Source organism: Malus sylvestris, chromosome 15, assembly GCF_916048215.2.
Source record: "Malus sylvestris chromosome 15, drMalSylv7.2, whole genome shotgun sequence".
In the NCBI taxonomy this organism is placed as follows: Eukaryota; Viridiplantae; Streptophyta; class Magnoliopsida; order Rosales; family Rosaceae; genus Malus; species Malus sylvestris.
The window spans coordinates 9,734,493-9,756,164 of NC_062274.1; the positions used below are offsets into that span (position 1 = coordinate 9,734,493).

Below are 21,672 nucleotides of genomic sequence, written 5' to 3' on the forward strand. Positions count from 1 at the left end.
TAGCAGATGTTGACTCCGGGGAGATAGAGCGAGTCCCTGGGATTTTTAATTGCTCAAAATCAACCAAAGCTAACACTCCCTCTTCACCTGCCTATTTTTCTGCCCTCTTTTTTCCTTTGTTTTGTTTCTCCTTTTTTCTTTCTATTTTTCTGCGCTCTTTTTTCCTTTGTTTTGTTTTAGCCCATTCAAAAACCAAAATCCTCCAAAAGCTCTCTCTCTCTCTCTCTCTCTATCTCTCTCTCTCTCACCAATCAATCACTAATATGAAAAGGGAAACGGATGATGAGAGGCTATATGTGCCAAGTGGAGGAGGAGGAAGCCCAGAAACCCCATGCAGTTTAAAGAGCAGTACTACTGCTACTGCATGTGCAAGTGCTAGTAACAACAACAACAATCACCAACACCACAACCACCACAACAAAGAACAAGATAGGTTCCTTCCCATCGCCAACGTCGGTCGCATTATGAAGAAAGTGATTCCGGGCAACGGAAAAATCTCAAAAGATGCAAAGGAAACTGTCCAAGAATGCGTCTCCGAGTTCATCAGCTTCGTTACAGGAGAAGCATCCGACAAATGCCAAAGAGAAAAGCGCAAGACCATCAACGGCGAGGACATCATTTGGGCTATCACAACGCTCGGGTTCGAGGATTATGTACATCCATTAAAATCGTACCTCCATAAATATAGAGATCTCGAAGGAGAAAAGCTAAACGTTCCAAAGCAACAAAGATCGGAGCAAAGGCTGCACCAGCAACAACAACAACCAGATCAACACGATCATCACAACCAAACTTTACTACCTTACGATAATAATAGTAGTAGCAGTGTATATTCTTCGACGACGAATGTCATATCTCAGCCGTCATTCATGGCTGATCATCATCAGGCCTTTTCTTTGCCTTTCTCCCCAAGTTCAATTCAAAAACAGTTTCAGCCACAACAGGATCAGATTGATTCAGTGGGGCATTGGTAAGAAGATATTCAATCGGGCCTTTTCTCTTCGTTGTTGCTTGAGTTTCCCCGGCCTACCTACCCTCCTTATACATACACATATATACATATATATATATATATATATATATCTATATCGTGCTAATCAATACAAATGTAATTTAATTAATGTTGTTGACAATATATATAAACACTTACGTATGAACTCAACTCAACCTTGATTGTTTGGATCATAAGGAAGTAAAAGTGTGTATTTAATTGGTAAGAGTTTATGTCTTAGGGTTTTCTTGTAGATAGGATTTGGTTTATTTCCTATAAGGATTAATTAGGGTTTGTTTGCACCATATCATATCAACCACAAAACCATCAAGTACCTGTCAATTATGAAGCACCATGAATGCACCGAAGTGTCTCCTACTAAGGCATTCTTGCCGAAGCACATGAACCAACCCCGCAACAAGTGGGAGCCAGCCACAACACGCAACAGTCATGTACCCTTTAACTATTCCCATAACTAATCATAATGCGACAAGTGACAACATTATATTAGCTACATTCAAACCCACATTGGAAAAGTCAAAAAAGTTCCACCAACTTGCCTTTTTAAAATGGTAATCTCTACTTCCTTCTAAAGGTAATTGTTATTACTATTCAAAACTATATTTACCATTAAACTCTGCCACATGGTGTTTTAAACACATATTGCTAACTCAAGCATCGAAGGCTCTTAGGTCGGTACCACACTGATACCCTTCGATACTTATTCTACCTTCCATGCAAGTTGCTTCTCCCTCCTACCCTTAACAACTCGATTTTGTGCATCAACATAATTAGTTGTTTATAAACATAACGTTTTGAAAAGTAAGTTTAATAACATGTATTCTTTTAGAAGTATGGTGTTTTGACCAATATTGTAGTGTTCTTTATTTTTGTTTGATTGTTGGATTGTGTTTGTTTGAATTGAAAGTAACTGATTGAACTGACTATTATGATGTCTTCAATTTTGTTTTGGGAAATTTTATTTGAACTCATATAACCTCTTTCTAAACCTAACTTATTATTTACACCCATATAGTTTTTAATTAAATTATCAATATCTCTTTAAACCCAATTTTACTACCTAAACTACCCTCACAAACCTAATATAATATGCAAATTTATCTTTACACCCATTTTAAAAATAAAAATCCAAAATCAATGTTCTACAACTTGTTTTCCACAACTCGTTGATTAAGAGTGTAATGTCCATACATATATGGAGTCGTGTTTGATGAATTGGTCAAACAAGCAATCTAGAACCGGGAAGTGATGTGAGCAGGCAAGATTAAATGAAGTAATTAACTCATATGTTATGGTGTTTTTGTGCTTATTTGAGATTGAAATGTTAAACCAATATGTTTATTTCTCTTACAATATAAATCGAGTTGGTTTTAATCCTTGTGTGCTTTATCTGAATTGCATTCCCATTGTTTTTATCCCATTGCCGCTTCATAAACAAATGCAGTAGCGTTTTTCAAATGCTTTAATCTCAAGTTTTTTCCTCGGTTTTAAGATTAGGTGTATTGGGTGGTGGAATTGTAATCTGTAAATCCATATTCTTAGGCATCACTTGGGTTTTAGCCACAGTAATTCAAATCTGCATGAATTAGAAGACTCAAAAGCATTTTATGCATACGCATAAACTAGTAATAATAATTAACTTAGGCTCTCCGTTGTCATTGGAACCGGAGGTGAGTATATTGATTAGTGGGTTTATTGATAAATTTTAGTTTCATTTCTGATTTCATCTTGTGTTTTATGGTAATTATACAATAGGGTAAAACTGATCATTCACATTTTAAATTTAAGTTGGGTGTAGAGTGAGGTTATATGCGTTCAAATAAAATTTTCCTTTTGTTTTATCTTGGACCTATTTCTTTACATGTTTGTATCGCAATTAATCGATCTATTTGGTGCTAGTGGCGCTAACATTCAATCTATGTGACCTAAACCATACGACCACTTACTATCATTTCATATTTCTAAATTGACTCAGCAGTTGGTGCTATTGACACAATATACTTGTTAGAAACAACCGTGCCCGGTTTAGTTCTTTGACCAAAGTTGACAGTTTTTTTACGGTTTATTTGTTGTGATTCAGTTTGGTTTCCCGGTTCATGAATTTTTATGCTCCTTCCTAAATACAACTAGATAAAAATCACACATTATGTGTGTGTTTAAATACATGATAATTTAAAAAAGAAATTGAAATAAAAATAAAAAAAAAGGAGAAAAACACGAAGCGGGAGAGAGAAAGTAGAAGAGTAAAACTATAGTTATATGTGAGTGAGAAAGAAAAAGAAGCAAAAACTTGTGGCTGGTGTCCTACAAATGGATCAAGATCTACCAGTAAAGCCCAACCCAAAAATACAAAAGCAATAACCCGGCCACGTGCTTTGGTGAATAGAGTTAGAGGTCCTTTCTGCGTCCAACGGTTTGGTAAGGCGGGTCGGGTCAGAATCAGAAATGAAAAGGCCCAAAATAAAGAAATAGGCTCCCTGAAAAATCCCTCCGAACAATTGGAGTTGGCGCAAGCGGGAAAATCCAGGAAGTAGAGTTCAATTCGAAGGCGAAATCAAATGGAGGCAGGGCGAGTAGAGTGGTGAAAATGTCAGGGGGTATTAGGGTGCTGAACGTGGCGGAGAAGCCATCGGTGGCTAAGTCGGTGGCGACATTACTGTCAGGGAACCAAGGGCAAGGGCTGAGAGTGAGGGAAGGCCGATCCCGCTACAACAAAATCTACGAGTTCAACTACTCAATCAATGGCCGCCCCTGCCACATGCTCGTCACCTCCGTCACCGGCCACCTCATGGAGCTCGAATTTGAGGACCGCTTTCGAAAGTGGCACGCCTGCGACCCCGCCCTTCTCTTTACCGCTCCCGTCCATAAAAAAGTCCCTGAGGTCAGCTCCTCTCTCTCTCTCTCTCCGTCAAGGATTCTGATATGTTAGGGCTATTTGATTTATTTACCGTATTCTTACTGGTGTGTTAGGGCAGTAGCAAGAGTAGTGTGTTAATCTGCAATCGAATATGCAGCAATGTTGGCCTCTGATTTTTGTTTGTGTGGATTGTAAATATAAAAATGTAGGACAAGTTGGATATCAAGAGGACGTTAGAGGAGGAAGCAAGGAGGTGCCAGTGGCTTGTCTTGTGGCTCGATTGTGATAGAGAAGGAGAAAACATTGCGTTTGAAGTCATAGAAGTATGCACAGCCGTGAATCGTCATCTTACCATAAGGAGGGCTCGTTTCTCAGCTTTGACTGAAAGGTTCTGGACCTAATTAAATTCCAAATTTTCATTCCTCTTGGTTTCAAGTAGTCGAACCGCACTGTTTAATTTTATTGTCGTTTCAGGGATATCTATAATGCAGTGCAGAATCTTGTCAACGCAAACAAATTCTTTGCTGATGCAGTGGATGCTAGGCAAGTGAGTACCTTTCATTACCCAACTCTCTTTTTGTTGGTCGTAACTTCCAAGTTAGTTTGTTAGGTTATATAAAACCCTATAGACTTTTGGGAACTACAAATTATGCTCTAGGACACCTACGTTTCTCACCACCCACTATTTGTGGTTAACTCAAGGGATCACTGTTAGTCATATCTTCATACTAACATTATTGGTCTATCATTCTTTGGTAACACTGTTTTCCTGTGTCAAATAAAGTTTAATCTTCTTTTCTTTTTTCTGCAGGAAATAGATCTTCGGATTGGTGCTTCGTTTACTAGGTTTCAGACTATGCTGCTGAGAGATGCATTTGTTATTGATTCCACTGCAAGTGACAGAAATCTTGTTCTAAGTTATGGTCCTTGCCAGGTATGTAATTGATTACAAGTTTACAAACTTTAGATCCATAACATATACTGATTTAAATGTCAGAATATTCAATCTGCCTCCCCTTTCAGCACAGTGCCCTACAATTATCTATGCTTTATAATTTCCCTTTGTTTGTAGTTCCCTACACTTGGATTTGTTGTGGAGAGATATTGGGAAATACAGTCGCACGAGCCAGAGGAGTTTTGGACCATAAACTGTTCACACAGATCAGATGAAGGCATTGCTACATTCCATTGGATGTAAATTGTGAAGACTTTGTGTTTCCTTTTCAGCTTCAGCAACCATTTGAAGTTTAATGATTTTAATACTTTTGCAGGCGTGGACATTTATTTGACTACGCTTGTGCTGTTGTTATTTATGAAATGTGTGTTGAGGAACCAACTGCTACTGTAAGTCATGTTGAGTTTGTGTAACATTACTAATTTTCGTATATCCATTTGCACTCTCCGCTTTAAAATTTCCAAAACACAGGTGACAAAGGTTAGACAACAGGAGAAGCTGAAAAAGCCTCCAAATCCTCTGAATACAATTCAGCTTGAACAGCGTGCCTCAATATACTTTCGGATGAGTTCTGAACACACAATGAAGGTGAGCACATGGGCCACAATGTTGTCTTGATGTATATCTGTTTCTGGGTTGCAGGTAAATTGATAAAAAAATCAATGCCAATTGCTTCATAGTTCTCCTAAAGATTTGACTGTCCTTGTCATTGTTTTGAAGCTACAAGGGAAAGAACCTAATAGACTTATCCATAGCATTGAATTTAAGTTACAGGCACTGCCATTCCTGGTTTTCTACTAAAGTTTGATTTGTGATTCAGATGTATAGTTTATGAGTAGAATTTTAAATGATTGTCTCATAATTTATAATTTTCTATGAATCTTCTAGTTGTGACTGAAGGTATTTAGGTCTTAGAGTTTGATGAAATGGGCTGGTTCCGTTGTATGTCAGTAAATGTTTCAGAGGGGTTATTTGCCATTATAATATATTCACTTTTCTTCTTCTCCAAAGGGGAGGATAAAAATAATATATTTCTTGTGCAGTAAAGGGGCAACATCCTTTTTCTTAAATTCTATTTCATATTCATTTAATAGACATTTGACATGTTTTTGTGGCTGTGGATTTCATCACATTTTATCCCTGCACTCATTCACCCTTACTGATTGTAGGTGGCAGAAGAGCTGTACCAAGCTGGTTTCATCAGTTATCCTCGTACGGAAACTGATGGCTTCTCTGAAAGGACGGATTTGCGTGTTAGTAACCTTTTCTTCTATTGAGAATCACAAACTATGTTACTGGTTCTGGCAGTAGTAACTGTTGAAAAGCATTGAGATTTTGTACAATTTAGGATTTTGATATAGGCTGGGTAAAAGAATTTGAAAATAACTAATTCAGGAATTGAGGTCAAGCAGATGCAATGTGAGAGCAATGAAGAATTTGGAACAAAGATGGTTAGAGAATAGAGAATGACAGAATTCACAGAGAAACTAGTTCATGTAGGTGGATGCAATAATAAAATGTATGCGTACATTTATGGCATGAGATCTAATGTTCTCATAAATTGAGTAAGGAGATTGTGGATGCACAAGAATGGTGCAGGGTATGGTTTCGTAGCTTAGGGTTTTAGTATATTTATGGTTGACTTTATTTAAGTATTTTGATTCCATTTAAGATCAAAGTTTTTCATCTCGATAGCATGACCAAGAAAGTCCATGCTATATGATCAAGTTACTCTTTTCTTCTCCCACTTGCCACTTTGTGAAAAAATTTAGTGTTGTTGTCCCTTCCTAAGCCTATCAAATTTTGCTCTGTCTCGAGTGCCTTTCCTTCTTGAAAAGCAGATCTTCGAGACTAAATCTCAGTCGATCCTCGATTATAGATGCATGGGCAACTCCCCCCTTTCTTCCTTTCAATCTAGTTTTATGAACTCTGACTGGAGGGGAGGTTGAACAATAAATTACCAAAATGAGTAGTACTTCTGGAAGTGTCATTTTAACTTGTGGAACATGAAATGATTTCTGTTTTGAAGCCTTTAAAGTTCCCCTTTGTATGCCATTTATCATACATTAGCATAATTTGTCATTTTTATTGCCTTTTCACTCTTCGGGGTTTTAGCCTCATAGAACGCTTATTCTGTTCATCTCTCGGTTCTTGCAGCTCTATTTTGGTAATATTTCATTGCCTTTTGCTGCATGACTGACTAGTTGGATCGTAATGTAGGCAATTGTGGAAGAACAACAAAGGCATCCTGGATGGGGATCATATGCTCAACGATTGTTGGACCCAGCATCTGGGCTTTGGAAAAACCCTAGCAATGGTGGACATGATGACAAGGCCCATCCACCTATCCACCCCACTAAATTTTCTTCTGGAGAATCAGGATGGAGTCAAGATCACCATGTAAGTAGTCTAAGGCATGCACATGTGATAATTTGTTCAGTGCATGTTCTTCAATTGCTCTTTTATTTGATCCAAGCTGAGATATATACTTTATCTTGTATTATCTTTTTTTTTTTTCTGTTTTCAGAGATTGTATGAGCTGGTTGTTCGCCATTTCCTGGCATGTGTCTCACAGCCAGCTGTAGGGGCAGAAACCACTGTTGAGATTGATATTGCTGGTGAATTGTTCTCTGCTTCAGGGAGAGTTATACTAGCAGTGAGTTTTCTGTTCCAGTCTTGATTCTTCTTTACTCTTTGGAGTCAAATTTTGGTCTTGCTGGTTAATATATGTTTTTTATATTTTTTCTTAGTCCCCTAACTAAGTGTTATCTTTTTGTTTTTTGTTTTTGTTCAAATGTTGGAAACTCTGTAACCATTAAGCTGCGTGTTGACTTTCATGAGAAAGGTGTTGTCAAGAGTCAAGATTAGGTTCGCCTTGAAAAAATTTGGGTGGGTTTTTTTTTTGGCCTACAGTGATCTTAGTGCCATTTCTTACTAGCTACTTGTGCTGGGAATTCTTTAGATGTGTACTTTCTTGTGTTTTGGCTGGCTGAAAAGGGGTGATGGTAGGAGATCTGGTAGCGGATAAATATAAGAAATGATTAAAACTACTTACATCCCTCTAGTAGAGTTCCGGAAATCACTCGTAGTGTTCTTTGGAGCGAGTCCTAGACTTTTAAAGACTAGGAAAACATAGTTTGACTAGGACAATACATGAAAATCCTAGACTTTAAAAGACTAAAGTTTGTTTCAAAACATGAATTATCAATTTTGTAGTCCTTTGGAGTGATCCAAAAATACTTGATTATGTTTGTAAACCTGTTTATAGAAATATATATAGAAGTATTGATATCAGCGGAAGTTTCTGCGGAAAATAGCAAAAGTTGGTTTCCTGACCAATTTCTTGAACCCCGTTTTTAAAAGTTTAGCGAAACACTGTATGAGAGTGAGCAATATTTTCATGATATGCATGTGTATATAAATATGTTTAATAAGGTGGCCCTGTGGTGGGAGGAGGAAGACTGGCGTTGGAGGGTCACAGTGTCATTGAAAAGAGATGTGTTATCTGGATTTCTAGGGAAAGGTTTAAAGTAGGGTAATGCCAGCAGTTGGCATGGTAAATCCCAAAAATGTATTAACTAAGGGGAATTGAAGTGTGGAAATTGCGAAACAATGAATGCTGATGTTCATTGTAGGAGCTTCACGTTCCCATGCTTCTCAAGCTGTACAAATACTTGTGACATTGGCTACTCTGCAGTAGACCCTCTTGTATAGCTTATATGGCTGACTTAGGGTTTGAGTTTGAGCGTTTATTTTCTTATTACTAGCATGTGATGTTTTGCTAACATAAATGAGATGGACCCCATGTCCAGGACCTTAGACCCATTACCTCTAACTCAGTCAGGACCAAAATATGGGTCCCAACACTCCGAATTTGGGGAACCTGAAATCCATACCAAACCTCGGAACTGTAACCCTAGACTCCAGATCCATTTTCTGTTCTACTTTCTTCCTAGTAAGTCTCTTTCTTGGTCCTGAATCAGCTCTAGGCTTAGAAGTTGAACAGTATCCTTGGGCCTTGCCGTTTTGTCTTTCCTGCGGTGAGTTTGATATGCTTTCAATGTGTTCGTACATCTTGCATGATTTTTGAATTGTCCCTATGTGATGGTTTGGCAATACATAATCAATAGTTTTTATATGTTTGGAAAATAAGCAGTACTACATAATCAAGTCTTTATTTGTAAATAAGAATGAGTTTTTAAATTTTTTATTTGACTCAATTACTTTTTCTTTTCCAGAAAAATTACTTAGACGTTTATCGATTTGAATCATGGGGAGGTTCGTTGCTACCAACATATGAATATGGACAACAGGTGTGTTTATTAAACATTAAGCTATGCATCGAAATTTTCAATTGGTGTTCAATTATTGTTTTATTTCATTCCTGTATATATGATCTCTCTGTCACCATTTCACAAGCCTTTTCTCATATCCTATCAGCGAGCTGAAAACCATAATCTAGCATATGACTCTAAATATACATCCTACTTAATATGAAATGATTTCAAGTGAATATGTGTGGTCGAACTGTTAGATCAAGTGATAAAACATGACTGAGTTACCCAAATTATCATGTAAGTCATCAAATTGCAGAGACTAGAAGTTTGGCTAATGTTATTGGTGATTTATGATGTATGTTTGACCCTTAATTAGGTGAGCATTAACTAAATTGGCCATTGATATGGCTTTAAAATTTCAAGTTTATTTCTAGGATCCCTTATTAATTCAGTGTTTTTTTTGTTCTTAAAGATTGAGTATTATTTCATTGTATCAATTTTGTACTTTGAATTCTTGTTTTTTTTAGGGGGCGGATAAAAGGACTGTTGAAATTACATTTTTATTAAGTGCAACTATGGCATAACGGTTCAATGGGTGTGCAAAATTTGTGTCAGATCATGTTTTAATCCTTTTAAACACACACACATACACACTGCAGGCAAAAGAAGGGAAAAAAATGGGAAGACAAAGATTCTAACAAATTTGCAGTACAGATTTTTTTGTTATTGAGCCTGTGGTTAACCCTCTGCTTTATGACTGGCCAACAGAAAAGAAAAAGAAATGAAACTGTGACTTATGTTGTAAATTGCATTGTAAAACCATAGGATTGTTATACATTAAAACAATAATCATTTATCTTGCAGTTTGTCCCAACAACATTAACTCTTGATTCGGGAGTCACTAGGCCTCCACCACTTTTAAGTGAAGCTGATTTGCTGAGTTGTATGGACAAGGTATCGACTCTATGAATTTATCTCTTTAGTAATTTTCTTAGGCAGCTATATTGATTTTTATTACTTTTTTCATGTATATACCCTGTATACATTATTACATATTTTAAATATATTTTTCTAACCTTTTTGTTTGATTTATTAGGAGGGCATTGGCACAGATGCAACGATGCATGATCACATAAAAAAGCTGCTGGATCGATTTTATGCAACCAAGGACTCAAGCATGCGTTTCTCACCGACCAATCTTGTAACTTTTCTCTGGCTATAACAATATGATATATTCTTTCTCCCTCATGTTTAATCTTTGTATGGTTTTCCTGAATGTTGTTGTTTTTTTTTATTTGGGAGGGAGGGGCTTGCCTACTGTTTGCTTCTTGTTGCGAGGGAAACAATTAGTTAATATTAGGAAAAAAGAAGTGGGGAGCAAAATGAATTGGAAGGTTATTTGTAGTTCTCAAAAGGTCTTCTCAGTAATATGTCGTGTTGCTCCCATCTAGGCATGATAGCAGAATTTGGAGTTGGAATAGTCATGAGTTTTTTTTTCTTTTTTCTTTTGCACGACTTTTCCTACTTTCTCGTTATTTGTTTATCTCACGAAATTTGAAAGGCTAAAGGTTGGGCTTTTTGCTTGGACAATTGCTCATAGTAGGTGAATTCCTATGACATGGTATAGAGGAGGAAACCCTGTTGGTATCATTCTCCTGAATGGTGTGTAATGTGCAAAAGTGATGCTGAATGCTTGAACTTCTTTTTATTAGAAGGAGAAATTTCATTTTATTAGAAATTCTTTACAGTAGAGTGGACAAGTAATCCACCAGGAGCGGAAAGAAAAAGAACATTTCTTTGTTGTATCCTAGTAGAAAGCTAGTGGAGTTTGTATTGATAATTTGGCATAATTGCAGGGCGAAGCGTTGGTGATGGGATATGATGACATGGGGTAAGAAATTCAAATTCATCTTCATTTCTGAAAAATAATATTTGAGTCTTAAACTACTGTTAAGAATCAGCTGCATTTTTTTCTTTCTTGATACAAGCGATAGAGTGAGAGGGGGGAATCGAGCCGAGGACCTTTAGTGTAGGGGTAAATGCTCTTAACCATTTGACTTGAGCTACAAGCAAGCCCATTGTGAATCAGTTTCTATTAAACTAGTTTGCTATGGAATCATAATTTCTTGTTGGGTGGCATGTTAATGTTTTAGTTTATCCGCAGAAACTAACTAAAGGAGTTATATGAAGATTGATTTTGAATTTTCTTATCATACCTGGAAATCTGTAAAACATGTTTTATGATTGATGAGATATTTTATAAATGAATGAACCATCGAATGCTAGTAAGAAGGGATATTGTATGGTTCATCAGTGGTCCATTTTAGATTCTGTTAGCAAATGCTGACTAGAGTCCTGGGATATCAATAAAAAAGTAAAGGATTTATACATCTTGAAAAATATGATAAAACATTGTGTACCGTTAAAAATGAAGACTGCCAAAAAAATTAAAAAGTATACAAGGCGTTGACCGTTGAGGTGTAAGTCATTTGGGACTTAAACTACTACAATTTGAAGTATATATGAAACTATTTCCGATGAAAGTCCTCTTCTCTTTTGGAATTTTTTATGAGAGTTGTATCATATAGATTGTGGATCTTTTGTTCACTACACGTAGTCTTTGTACTGTGTTGTATGATTACTGCCAATAATTTTTTATTGCTCAGTAAATAAATATATCCAAGATCAGCAAGTCTGTTGAGTGAACTCTTGAGGGTTACCTATATTCTATCATGAAAAAACCTCATATTTGAAGTTTCATTTTCTAGTTTACAATGTATGACATGTCAATATGCTTACAAAGCTGTCCAATAATTATTATTATATGGTTAGAAGTCTGAAGCTTCAAAGCTCCACATGAAGCTTACTTGCAGATATTTTTTGTTTCACATGATTTTTAATGACTTCATATCTAGAAAGAACAATATTTGTTAACTGATGTATGTCTTTTCAAATTCAAGGGGAATCAAATTTATGCGAATCTTTACTTACTAGGTATAAACTGTGGAAACCATACCTTAGAGCTGTTATGGAGCGTGACATGAAAGCTGTTAGTGAAGGTGCTAAGAGCAAAGCTGAAGTTTTGGAAACTTGCTTGCAGCAAATGAAAGCTTGCTTCCTAGATGTAAGTTCGTAGTTTGATTTTACAGTTACTATTTATAGCTTAATTTTCTTTTCTATTCTGATTCTAGTCTTATGCACATAGACAACCATATCGTACTAATTAGACTTTAGAACATATATCACCTAAAGATGAAACTGTCAGACTACATTTTGTATGCGGGAAAGAGAACTTGAGAATGGAAAAGTGCTGACTTTCCCATGTATGGTAAGTCCAAGTTTGAGAAATGATTTCCTGGGTCTTGGGGAAATAGGGGGTGGGGAGTGAATCCCTCCACCCCCTTTGTATTCACTTTCCTTCCCCATGGGAAACCAAAAAATGTATTGATTGCCATATTTCCTATTTTTCTATGACAAATTTCTCCTCATTAAAATTGCCCTTTATATCCCCCCAAAAAATGATATTTTCTACCTTCTTTCCCATTGTTACCAAGCTTGGGAAAGAAATTTTGCATTTCCCTTCCTCTAGGAAAAGAAATGGGAAATATTTTCCCATGAATTCCATTCCGCATACCAAGGCAACCTTAGTGTCCACTGATATGCTGGTAGTTTCGTTTTATGAAAATATCAGTGGAAATATGAACTATTAAAAGAAATATCATGTAGTTAAAAAAATGAAAAAAATTTATCAAAAAATATTGGAGATTTTATGAAAATTTTGGGAAAGCTACAAACACATCAATTAGACATGTAACATAGATTGGCATATCCATTGAAATATACAATGCATATGATGAAAGCCGAGCTTGGGACTCATACATAAGTGGTCTTGAAACTTTAATTTTGTAACAGGCAAGATATTTTCTTTTTCTTTTTCTTTTTCCACATGTATAAGCATTCCAAGTTCCTGTAATAAAAAATTCTTCAAGCTGCTTCCATACAGCATGAAAATCAGTATTAAATTGTGTAACATGGAATAATATCCATCCCAAAGACCTTTGGCTTTGAAAACAACTTGGCAGTTTTGGATCGATGCCAAGAAAAAATAGAAATTTCATTATGTTGTAGGATTTAAACCTTGATGATCACAAAATCTGGAATTTTGCAGGCAAGGTTGAACAAAGTAAAACTCTTTGAAGCCATGTCAGTATTCTTTGAGAGGTAACTTTACTTTCCTCTTGTTTCTCCACTGTATATATTTTTCTAGGATAGCAATGGCAGTCATTCAACTTGATGCAGATCTGGCAGGCCTAGTGGGGATGATCAGCACACATCTGGAGAGTTCATTCGGCGATGTGGACTGTGCCATGAAGCAGATATGGTACTTAGACAAAACCGGGTAATTATTCACTTGAGCCTCATTATGTTTACGCTTTGCAAAGTTTCTTGCCTAAAATTATTCACTTAAGCCTCATTATCTTAAGTGTGTAAAGCCTTCAAGAAAACCTGAAGTATTTGTTTAGCGAACATGTGTCTCTAGGAAACAAGCTGGTTGCTTTGTTGATATGAAGTCATATAAGCAGGTTTCTTTGTAGTTATCATCTTTAGTGCTCTCAAAAAGTATAGTTAGCCATAAAAACCAGCATATAAAATATATATCATTAAAATTAGAGATTAAACTCGACAAACTCCTGTAGCAAGGAACCTTCAAAAAGAGAATAAACCATGTTAACTTTAGAATGAAAAAGGTGTGATTAGTGAAACTAAAATGTTATAAATTTCATTATATCATTAAGCCTGATTCATTTTGATGTCTTTTCCTCTTAGAATATAGACCATTGATTAAGGGGATTTGAGTATGTGATGTGATTACTACAAGGAATCCTAATAGAAATAAGTGGAAACTTAATCGTTTTACCAAGCTTCCCTTTTTGGATGCTTGGTTTTATTAAATTGCTTTAGAGTTCTTGTAGTATGTAAATAGAGTATTGTTCAGATCTAAGTCTGTACATAGTTGTACTTTCTTGTAAATTATTTTTCAGGGATCTGGCTTTTGTTCTCCAGTTTCCTTTATGGCTGACAGTTGTAACTTTGTCATAAGTTTATTACTGTTTTATGGAAGTCTACAACCATTTGTAAATTGTAATCATCTCCACCTTTTTTTCTTATGTAATTGTTACGTGTCTTTCGTACAGGATGGAAATTTCATGGTTGGATGCTTGGGTTATCCTCAGGTTGGTCCGTGTCTAAGATATACTTATTCTAGTCTAAATTGCATGTTTGTAAGAAGTTTTATCTGCATTACTTTTAACAATTTGTTAACAAGAAAGACAATCTATTGGTTATATCATTGTTCTGACCTGACTGATTAGTATGCCTCCTCATGTCCCCTTTTGTTTCTCATTTGTTAGTGTATATTTTATATGGAGATCAAGATTAAATCTTGATCAGAGGAAGAAGCAACATAACTGACATCCCTCAAATTGTTCTCTTCATAGGGCATTATTGGGTAAACCTATCATGTGTTGCGTTAATTCTACTCGTAGGCTACAAGTTTCCATTTAGAATATTCACTTATATGAATTTTCATTTATTATATTGGTATTAGTAGCCTTAATTTTTCTTTATGTTATTCGTAGTCTTTCTACGTTGGCAGTAATATCTAAATACTAGAGAAGGATACCCATTGCTCTTTGCAGTCTTAACTTAATGATTCCAACATTGTCTTGTGGGCTACTTATGCTTATAGTGGGGACTTAGATGTCTGGAGAAATTTGAATGAAGCATTGGTGGAGGAGCTATCTGAATTACTACTGCTGTTAGAAAGTGTGCGCCTTTCTCAAAGTAAACCCGATTCTAGGGAATGATTTTTAGATCCCTAAGGAGAATTTTCATGCAATCCCTTTCTCAGATTTCCTTGTGACAGGCTAGAAGTTCCTTCCTTTCAACCTTAAAGGGAAAATTTGGAATGGTAATGGCTTGCTAATGGCGCATGGGAAAGTCAATATTTGTGATATGGTTCAAATGGGAGAAGCTAATTTTTTTTAGTTTTTAGTTTTTCTTCCCAGTGGTGTTCTCTTTCTAAATGAGATAGGGAAAGTGTGAATCTCATGTTTCTTTGCTGCTCGTTTTAAGTCTATGGCGGAGACAGTTGAGGAAGCAAGTTTGAGTTGTTTGTCCAAAATATTGTTGTTGACTGTTGGAAAGGCATTAGGTGGCTGGAAGGTGTAAGAAAGCTAAAGTGGTGTTTAGTATATGGACTGGGAGCAAATCTTTCGGTTGTAGTGGTATTCAATGAGATTACGTTGTATTCTATTTACTAGGCTGCGTGTTGATGATTAGAGTTCTTTATTTCTTGGGTCTATGGTTTACTTGTATTTGTTTCCACGTTGTAGCTTATCCTTGATTATTTTTGTAGAATAGGAGTTTTTTAGACAAGAAAAGTGTGTGAGAGACCAAGTCATCAAGTCTCCTCTTATTGATCTTCTTTTTTATCTCTTTTTTATTTAGGGCTTCGTGAGTCTTTCTCAAGTTGGAACTGTTTAATTCTGTTGAAATATGATGTTTGAAATTTTATGAGACTATCATATTTCATTTACTTGGCATCATTTTGGTCAAATAGTTGTAACACCTATTTGCTACACATTTAGTGTAGGAATGCTGTCTGGCTCCCTGGATCTGTATCAGAAGCTGCTGTAACAACTAACGTTTGCAACTCATGCACGCCAGGTTTCTTTCTGTTATTTTGTTTCCTTAAAGCTGCCTAAATAAATGATACAAATGCAATTTAATATGTGCTGAAATATGAGGATTCATATATACATATAATATATATAAATAACCGTTGAGGGATCCATCAACAAAAGGGGGCTGTATAATATGCATGTAAGTAGAATCGATGGAAACTTCAAATATCATCTGGATGCTGAAGGGTAAATGTCGTCAAGTTATTCCATCTATACCTGAACTTTGTTTATGCCGTCGCATGTTTCGTTTTTTGTTTTTGCAAAATGAATCAATTTTTAATATTCGTATGATGAGGAAATTACTTAAAGAATCATCTCTTTCGTTACTATGATAGTTATATGTTCCAAAGTGGGAGAAACCTGGTTCTAATCTCTGACCGATCTTTTCAAATGCATCAACTGAAAGGGGTGGTTCTGTCAAGGATTCCCCTTTTTACATGCATCCACTGTACCATACAGAACAAGGGGAGTTGCATTATGATGGAAGACAAGCACACATATTTTAGGATCCATTTTATAAACATTTCAGGCCCATTTGATGCCATTTCTTTTTCGTTTCGGTTTTAATATTTTGTTTGTGAGAGGGGAAATTCATGGGGGAACAAAGGGATGAAGAAGAGCGGATGAAGGATGGTGGGAGATGTAGAAGAAATGTACAAAGAAAGACGCTCAAAATGAAAATTCAAAACCGAAAACTAGTTTAAGTTCTTTTTCACTTTCAATATTATTCTTCTGTTCCTCATCCCATCTCTTCCATCACCTACATCTTCCCCAATACTTTCTTGATATCTCAATCAAAACAGTGAAAACTAAAAACAAAAGATGAAATGGTTATCAATTGAACTTTTCGTTATTGGTTTTAAGTTTCGATATTTTTGTTTGGGATGGAGAGGAAATATGTGGGAGAAAGGAGCGTGGTGGGAAGGAGGATGGAGAAATGGAGGAGAATATATGAAACAAAAACTTGAAAGTGAACAACTAAAAGATGAGAAAGGAGCGTGGTGGGAAGGAGGATGGAGAAATGGAGGAGAATATATGAAACAAAAACTTGAAAGTGAACAACTAAAAGATGTTTTCAGTTTATTTATACCTTCTTTCCACATCTACTTCAGCTCCCTTTCTGGATCATTCATTTTTCTCTTAAATTTCCCCTTCATAGGAAATAAAAACTAAAACAAAATGTTTACAAACATGGCATTAGCTTACCGAACCTAAAACAACAGACAAAGCATAAAATCCATTTAAAAAACTGGCAACAGACAAACCAATCCAGAAAGCACTCAGTGCAGAACCCCTTTCCCTAACTCTAGAAAAATTCTTGAATTGTTGGAAGAGATTCCTAAAGAGATGAAAAATTGTCTTACTCTATACCCAGTTGCTCCAGCACCTGACATTGTCACATATCCTTCTTTCAGTCCATTCAAATTCTCACATTGCTCCCAGCCCCCACAGAAAAACATGCCTCTGGCAAAATAAAACCACACTCTGCTGACTTGGTGCAACACAGATTGGCCTCCTTGAACTTTAACACGAGGGAAGGGCATTCAGCAACTCAACCAAACCGTAAAACAGGTCTTTCCAGGCTATAATAATTCTGTCTCAAATGAAGCGGACATGCAGTCATCCATACATAATACTTCTCAGCGTCTAAAATCAATGGAGTACTAAAATTGTACGGGTCTAACTAGGGTATATTAACTGGGTACAAAAAACAAAAGTCGAGCCCATAAATACAATTAGTGGTGTTGCAGTACTGCATTATTTTTTAACTTTGGTGCTCACATGCACCCACTCCTAAACTGTTCCCATTTTTTGTCACTGAAATTGTGGAGGTCATGTAATTCACCTTCTTTAAAGCATTATATGGTGCAGGTTGTCCACTAATTCTGTGTGTTACTACTCGAATTATTTTGGATCTAATTTTTTCAATATATTTATTTATTTTTCAGGTCCTGTTTACTTGATTCAATTTACATTTCGGCGGCTAGAAATACCACCAAACTATAGTGCCAACCATTTGGGTAAGTGCAGCATAAAGTAAGATTAGCTTTGAGTTTTTCAGGGTGCTTGAGATTGCCTTCAATAGATTGTTCTCTAGCTTTTGAATGGAAGTCATTTCCTTTTCCATTTTGCTCCTTGTCTTCATTAATCCATCAAATGATTCAGAGAATTCCATCATGCGTATGTTTGCATACTAAATATTAAGCCATTACACCATGCATTGTTGGTCTAGTATTGTTCATTGAATGAAGTTGGATTGGGGTGCTGAAAAAGGCTTCTTTACTGAGAGGATGGGCCTCAAATCTGACTTGGAGTCTATCTGAGTAGAGTAATCGGACATGATGATTCTTAAATTGTTTCTCAGTTCTATATTCATTTAAAACTTAACCTCTCTAGGCTTCTAGTGTCTGGAAGTTTATGATTCCATAGTTGGTCTAACATGAAAATTCATGCATATGTGCCATCAGGTTGCATTGGCGGCTGTGATGAGACTCTTAGACAGTTGACGGAAATCTGTGGAACTGGTTCTCGGTTATCAGGTTTGTGTTGTGAGTAATTGTTTGAAATTAATCGAACCAATTTACCTTTTCAAATAGAACCAATTTTTATATGAATTTTGTTATTGAGTATTTGAGATTTGAGTTATCTTCACGAATTATATTAGTCTCATAGTTTCATATTTTCTTTCACCCACCACTGTGACCTCCATCTACTATTTGAGGTTTGTGCATCATTATGCAAACAATTTATCATACCCTGAAAAGTGGGATACATTATGATCTTTGGATTAGTGGATTTCTTTTTATGTATTTTTATATGGTTAAAAATATACTTGTAAGTTGTCCACCGAAGGTTTCAATTATTTTTTACTTGTAAAGTATTAACTTTTGAGTGCTCTTGAAAATTGTACTGTCATTGTAAAACATCCTATAAAGCTTGTTTACGTTAATAATTCGCCTTTCTTTACCAGAAGTTAAAATTTTGGTAGATAGGGATCTCGGAAAAACTTCTTTCATAAAAGTTAACTAAGATGATAAATGACATAAGAAATGAAAAATTGGAACAACTTTATAGAAAAAGTGCTCAGTGTATGTTTTTAATTTAATTTTGTATGCGAATTACACAATCTTGGTGAAATATATTCGTCCCATACGATTCAAAATACTACACTTTTTATGAGAAACTTTATCCAATACAATCAGAAGTTCGAATTCTTATTAGAAAATGATTTTGCTTTGAGTGCTGTTTATTACATTCCAACAAAACAGAATTGGCTCATTCATATGGTAGCTAGCTTGGATTCCATGGTAAGATAGGGTCAGATGAACAAGATTAGTTCTTAGAATCATGAATGGGAAAATACATTTTAACCATAAGAGTGGTGCATGTCTAGACAATAGAAGCTGTGTTTTTTATAAATAAAAAAAAAACATGTAATATTTCTAATTGATATTTGTCCTATATTCATCATTGGACAGCATATAAATCTGGAAATCGACCATTCAAGCTTTTTCTAGACAAAATTTAAGATTAATTGTACAGTGTTGACTTTTAGTCCAACTAAAGGTAACTTACATTCTTGTGGTTATATGCGACACCAAACAGTCAAACGCTGATGTTTCATATGTTTTTCAGCAAGAGGGCGTGGGCCAGCGACATCCAACAATAATGTCCCACGAAGTAATACCAGGCAGGGTCCTTGCATATATTGTCATCAAGCAGGGCATTCTTCAGGCGATTGCCCTTCCCAATCTTCAGGTCCTCGAAGGGTGAGGCCTCAATCTATGAATGTTCAAAGTGGTATGACTGCTAAACTTCTGTATATTTTCTTAATGAGAAGCTATTGCCTGGATTAATTGCCGAGGCATGCACAATCATTTAGGATGAGAGCAGACTGATATAATGTTAGAGGTATTGTATTGTTGGTCGTATGGAAATGGAGTATGCTATCAAAATGAGAGTTTCATAAGGTTAGAGAGATGAATTTCGGATAGTTCTGTTTTAGAGAAATATAATCATGATACTTTTAAGAACTATTAATTTAATGGTATTAGAATTTCACTCATGTCGTTATATGCAACGCCAAACAGTGGAACATCAATTTTTGACATTAAGTTTCCTATGACGTTCAGCAAGAGGGGGTGGACCAGCAATGTCCAACAATGTCCAACGAAGTAATACTAGGCAGGGTGCTTGCATATACTGTCATCAAACGGGTCATTCTTCAGGCGATTGCCCTTCCCAATCTTCAGGTCCGCAAAGTGCAAGGCCTCGACCTATGAATGTACAAAGTGGTATGACTGCTGAATTTTGGTTTGCATTTGTTTAATTTTTAATTAGAATATTGAATGGATTAATTCCCGATGCATGTACAATGAGGATGAGAGGAGACAATAATATACTGCTATTATCAGTGCTTTGGAAGTAGATCATGTATTACAATAATCGTTATGGTGGTGATAAGTACGAATTATCCCAAAAGCTTAAAGCTTAAGCCTCCAGGATTTGATATATTCTAAACAGTAAGCACTATGACCATACCCTAAAATGTAGATTTATCACCTATATGAGCATAACATGTGAAGTTAAAAAATTTGTTCTTAAATTTGTGAGTTGTAAACATTCCAACAAAATATTTCATATTCTGGATTATTGGAACTTAATTAGTAAAGCATGTTGTCAGATGATTATCTTGTCAAACAGTTTCTGACCTTTTGATCCCCCTTGGTTGTTCATATACCATTTATGTTCGTGCACCATTTGGTCGAACTAATGTGTTTTTGTGATGTGTTTGCAGGACAAGTATCAATCTCATGTTCTACGTGTGGTGCACCATGTGCTTTACGAACAGCTAATACAACAGCTAACAGAGGAAGAAAATTCTACTCTTGTCAATCGCAGGCGTGCAACTTTTTTGTGTATGTAAAGATAAAAAGTTGGTTTTCTCAATTAATTGCTTTTTGTTTAAGATGCCAAAGGGGACCTTGTGAATCTATTATTTTCATTTCCCGCAAAGGTTTTTGCCCTTTTTTTCTTCAGTCTTTCTCATATAAGCATTTGATGCTTCAGTCGTTGGATTGTATCTAAATTGAACAAAATGGATTGTTATGCGCTAAGTAATTTTATCGAATCTTTATTTTATCGTAACTGCAACACACACCGTGCACAGATACACGTATCTGGGGGTGTTTGTGTTTATACATGTCTGTACATGCGCGTGCATGTATGTTGTTACCTTATCTAATTCCCGGTCTACGCTTCTTTCTCCTTGTGCAGATGGGAGGATAGCCTCAACAATGATAACGGAGGAAGAGGTTTTCAGCGTGCAAATGTTAGTGCCCCAGCATCTAATCCCACTCGGAATGGTGGCAGCGGTAGGGGTGGCCGGGTTGCAGGAGATGCTGCTGGGGTGAGTTTTGTATCAGCGACTGGTGATCCCGTCTCCGGTAGAAGGTGTTTTGCTTGCGGAGATCCATCACACTTCGCAAATGTTTGCCCGAACCGTGGTAACTGATGCACCTCCACCTCGTAGATTACATCTCTAGTGACTACTTTTGTGCTTAAAGATTGATGTCACTGTTCAGCGTAGATATATCAGGTTAGGTACCTAGTGTTCTACAGTGATGTTGATTTGAAAGGATAATTTTCTAATGAAAATCAAAAGATTATCTTCATTGCCGTCACGCCCATTATTTAAATCATCCCAAATCAACAATGGCTTGCAATTACATACGCTTATCCATAAAATAAAACTTGAGTGCCAATAAAATAGTTAAAATGACTGCTTATACTCGTAAAGAATGTGAAAGTGGCTTGTGAAAATG

At 36.1% G+C, this 21,672-nt stretch overlaps 2 protein-coding genes across 3 annotated transcripts; both read left to right on the forward strand.

Moving 5' to 3' along the window:
- LOC126601924 (nuclear transcription factor Y subunit B-7) lies at window positions 1-1,162 on the forward strand. The gene has a single exon (XM_050268702.1). The coding sequence runs from the start codon at window positions 264-266 to the stop codon at window positions 972-974; it is 711 nt and encodes a 236-aa protein (XP_050124659.1). The 5' UTR covers window positions 1-263; the 3' UTR covers window positions 975-1,162.
- A 2,327-nt stretch (window positions 1,163-3,489) lies between these two features.
- Window positions 3,490-21,522, forward strand: LOC126601912 (DNA topoisomerase 3-alpha). 2 transcript variants are annotated; one of them, XM_050268686.1, is made up of 25 exons: window positions 3,490-3,893; window positions 4,079-4,257; window positions 4,344-4,416; window positions 4,681-4,803; window positions 4,942-5,063; window positions 5,141-5,213; window positions 5,296-5,412; window positions 5,994-6,077; window positions 7,045-7,224; window positions 7,352-7,480; window positions 9,063-9,137; window positions 9,966-10,055; window positions 10,198-10,302; window positions 10,958-10,992; window positions 12,096-12,225; window positions 13,270-13,322; window positions 13,410-13,500; window positions 14,297-14,335; window positions 15,752-15,830; window positions 17,797-17,868; window positions 18,316-18,387; window positions 19,484-19,648; window positions 19,981-20,142; window positions 20,646-20,766; window positions 21,125-21,522. In XM_050268686.1, exons 1-25 carry the CDS (start codon window positions 3,600-3,602, stop codon window positions 21,360-21,362), a joined length of 2,901 nt encoding a protein of 966 aa, XP_050124643.1. In that variant the 5' UTR covers window positions 3,490-3,599; the 3' UTR covers window positions 21,363-21,522. The 2 variants fall into 2 exon arrangements, with proteins under 2 accessions (XP_050124643.1, XP_050124642.1); XM_050268685.1 differs by having other exon boundaries at window positions 3,491-3,893; window positions 13,401-13,500.
- The last annotated feature ends 150 nt before the right edge of the window (window positions 21,523-21,672 follow it).